The sequence below is a fragment of the Cystoisospora suis genome (genome assembly GCF_002600585.1).
Source record: "Cystoisospora suis strain Wien I chromosome Unknown contig_680, whole genome shotgun sequence".
NCBI lineage: Eukaryota > Apicomplexa > Conoidasida > Eucoccidiorida > Sarcocystidae > Cystoisospora > Cystoisospora suis.
In genome coordinates, this window is record NW_027153481.1 from 5601 (window position 1) to 8574 (window position 2974).

At 46.1% G+C, this 2974-nt stretch overlaps 1 protein-coding gene across 1 annotated transcript in view; it reads right to left on the bottom strand.

Moving 5' to 3' along the window:
- Position 1: 1 nt before the first annotated feature.
- The window catches only part of CSUI_001716 (mrna capping enzyme), a 12022-nt gene continuing 9049 nt past the window's right edge, over positions 2 to 2974 (bottom strand). The window contains exons 8-10 of the mRNA XM_068061921.1: positions 2635 to 2845; positions 1245 to 1292; positions 2 to 475 (exon numbers count right to left, since the gene is read on the bottom strand). Of these exons, the coding sequence (XP_067926103.1) occupies positions 296 to 475; positions 1245 to 1292; positions 2635 to 2845 (439 nt within the window). The 3' untranslated portion in view covers positions 2 to 295. The remainder of the gene's footprint in view (positions 476 to 1244; positions 1293 to 2634; positions 2846 to 2974) is intronic.

Below are 2974 nucleotides of genomic sequence, written 5' to 3' on the forward strand. Positions count from 1 at the left end.
CAGTAGCGACGCGGCAGCACACCTGCTTTATCATGTATGTCTTTTGCTCCTCATTTCGTCAATAACAAGTAACCTGGCAATCGTAACGTTCTAGAATTACGGGCTCCCGCCCAAAGGGCCCCGAGCGACGCTACACCCCCCCGCTTCCGTGCTAGGTTGATCCACCAGGCGATCACGGCCCAAGGTCGAAGACAACACACCATGGCATCGAGTCCTTCGGTTTACCTCCGGAAAACGGGAGGAGTTCCACAGTAAATCAACTCCGGGTGACACGCTCTCTCAAAAAAAGGGAGATTCAAGTACCTGATGATCCTTCATCGGCCGCCTGATCGTGCTGGTGGGCCTTTGTCTCTTCTTTATTCGCAGTGTGTTCCACAGGAAGAAGACATGCTTCCCCGACAGTCTTTTTCCCGTGATTTCGATACCGCTGAATCTCACGTAAAAGGGTGTAGAAGGTGATACTGTCGTCGATACTCTACAGTCGATAGAGCCCATGCATGCAGACAGCAAAGACAACAACAGTCCACAACCAGAAAACATCAGAAAAATGTCTTTCTTCAGTAGGTACCCAAATAGTCTCTGTCTTTCCTAAGTCACCGAAGATACGACACAGTCAGAAGAACTACTGACATGAACAGAAATCTGCTAAAGACAGGGCGAAGGACTCGGTAGATGACAACGGGCCGTGTTCCGACTATCTCCCAGAGGTAGAGAATCCCTGCCTGCCCGGCCATCACCACGGCAAACACAAACTTTCAGACAAAAATCCCTTCGCTCTCACTTCTTGCTTTTTCTAAATTCATTCTAGGTCAGGAAGCTAGCAACTTGGAAACACAAGTGCAGCAGAAAAGACATTGTTTTCTCCTTTGACGTACTTTCAACCTGAAATAGATTTGCCTTGACACCGCGGTTTCTTTCTTCCTGGTATGGTAGCTACATCTCCGATGCGCAGGAATCTATAGATCCTACTTGAATACGAGTAACTTCTCTTTTCTCTTTAAAAACTTTGTCAAACCGAGAGAAACCAAGAGAAGTAAGAAAGGAAAGAAAACTAAAATAAAGGTGTCTCGGCGGACCAAACGAACAACCCTTCCTCCTAGGGGCAACATCGCCTGAACTACATATCACCTCTAATTCGCTGGGAGGTCAAGACAACCATCGGCTATTAGAACGAATTCTCGTACGCCGGGAGGGTGGGGGTAACGTTACGAATGCCTCCTCCTCTTCTCGAGACAGGTGCTTACTTGTTGAACTTTCTTCATAACTTGGAAGGAGTTCGGCAGGTTTTTATCCTGAACATCAAAAACAGAGAGACCGTATGAGGTTTTTCCTACTTTGTCATATTCTAACTTTCTTTGCCTTTCAGATATTCCTTCAGTGAACAGAACAAGCAAGCGGAAGAGATACGTGCTATCCCTACTACTACTACTACTCATGGGACAGTGAAGAAAGCTCAAGATAGACACGCGGACATATGTGTCATCTAGAAGCCTTGTGCCTTCTAACGGACACAGAAGAAGGAAGTTCCATGTAAAAACCTCCCTCTCACTGACATGGAGAGGAGAACGATTCCTAGTTACACCAAAAAAGCCGGCTTTGCTGCTTCTGAAGTAAATAGCAGGGGGAAGCTGCTTTCTTTACTCTCTCTCTCTCTCTCCGTTAAGAAAGAATTCTCAACAGCAAGACAGGAAACAGATCTCCTTGAAAAGGAAAGAACTTACCAAAATTCCTGTTTACACAGGCGTAAACAGTCATCGGACGGAAAGTTTCCTTTTCCCCCTCCGCATCATCCATCACTTAATTACCACCTCCCCCCCCCGTCCACCCTTGTGACATCAGCTAACCTCAGGTTCCTCGTATGCTCTACCAGGGGGAGATAATTGATTTCTTCTTCAGTCTTACACTTTGTACCTCCTTGTGTACACCACGCTGTATGTTTTGTCGTATTAGTGGTATTCCTCTTGTACTAATGTTTCATGTTCCCACAGCGTCCTCTCATCTTCATCTTCTATCTACACCTCTGCTTAGAGTTGATCCTGCTGGGGTTTTCCCTGGGCATAGGAAAAACTACCCGCTCTCGAGAGCCTTTGGCTCGTATTCTTCACCAGCGAGATAAGTGAGAGGAAGAAGGATACCTAGCCGTCATGACTTCATAAAACCCCTTCAGCTGTACAGACAGCCCCTAGATATCTTCTCAGTCAATCCCCTTCTCCCTCTCCTCTTGCAAAACTCCTTAAACGACAGAAGACTTCCAAAGGAGTATTCACTTCTTCTCTAAATCTTGTCTATAGCCGTCGCAATGATAAGCGGATTCGATCAAACAAATACCGACAATTCTCCCCCGCGAATCGATGGTATCCTCTATCATGTCAGCCCCGATACGAACCTAACAGTTGAGAGACCAAATGAAATGTATATATAGAGAGATATAGAAGGGTATAGGAACCCTCTGTCTCTCTCTGTCTTTCTAACCCTATGAGTATACCCGTGAATGTCTCTTGAACACAGGTCAATCTAAACACCTACTCTTCCGCTTCCCTCACTTTCTCTCCTCTTTCTCTCCCTTGACTTTACTCCTTTCTTTCTGTCGCTTCTCATAGAGAGAGAGAGCGAGAGAAAGAGAGAGAGACTTACAGTCCTTATACGCTCAGCAACCCAACCTCCTTCTTTCCATGTCCCGTTCTCGAGATCGTAGAAAGGCTTCGCGGCATTCCAGGTACGCCATTTACAAATTTCTTTTTCATATCTCTGATCTTCAGGGCTTCTTAGACTGGGAATGAATGTATAGACAGGCGGCGACGGGAACCAGAAACACTCGACAATAGTTCCACTCAATCGAGACGCTCTGTAACGAAAGGACCGCCCGACAGGGTGTAGAGAAAGCAAAGATATCACGACGACGGGGTGAAGCTATAGAGATGACACTGTGGTGAGAGAAGAAAAGAAAAGAAAGAAGAGATAGATCTATGTGTAT